The 409-nt window shown below is 81.9% G+C and overlaps 1 protein-coding gene across 1 annotated transcript; it reads right to left on the reverse strand.

Annotated features, from left to right (window-relative positions):
- Window positions 1-5: 5 nt before the first annotated feature.
- On the reverse strand, window positions 6-387 carry ZNF576 (zinc finger protein 576; the record flags this gene model as incomplete). Its single annotated transcript, XM_035313574.1, has 2 exons — window positions 6-134; window positions 176-387. Coding segments are annotated over 2 exons (341 nt in total), but the record flags the coding sequence as incomplete, so codon positions are not given.
- Window positions 388-409: the final 22 nt, after the last annotated feature.

Below are 409 nucleotides of genomic sequence, written 5' to 3' on the forward strand. Positions count from 1 at the left end.
AGAGCTCCCCCCGCGCGTGCCGGATGTAGTGCCGGTGCAGGGCCCCCTCCCGGGCGAACGCGCGGCCGCACTCGGTGCAGGCGTAGGCGGGGGGGGCCGCGACGGGGGGCGGCCGGGCCCCCCCCGGGGGGGGGGCGCGGGGGAAGGGGGAGCCGGGGGGGGGGGCGGGGCGCCGCCGCCGTGACCCCGCTGGTGGCGGAGGAGGGCGCGGGAGGAGGCGAAGGGGCGGGCGCAGACGAAGCAGACGAAGAGGGCCCCGCGCAGCGCCGCCGCCACGAAGTCCTGCGGGTGCTCGCGCTTGGCGTGCCGGGCGGCGAAGGCGGCGTCGGGGAAGGTGATGAGGCAGCGCAGGCACTGGGTGGAGCCCAGGCGGTCTGCGCCCGCGCGTCACCGGGGGGGGGGGGGGGGG

This window comes from Oxyura jamaicensis, unplaced genomic scaffold, assembly GCF_011077185.1.
Source record: "Oxyura jamaicensis isolate SHBP4307 breed ruddy duck unplaced genomic scaffold, BPBGC_Ojam_1.0 oxyUn_random_OJ60950, whole genome shotgun sequence".
NCBI classification, from domain to species: Eukaryota; Metazoa; Chordata; class Aves; order Anseriformes; family Anatidae; genus Oxyura; species Oxyura jamaicensis.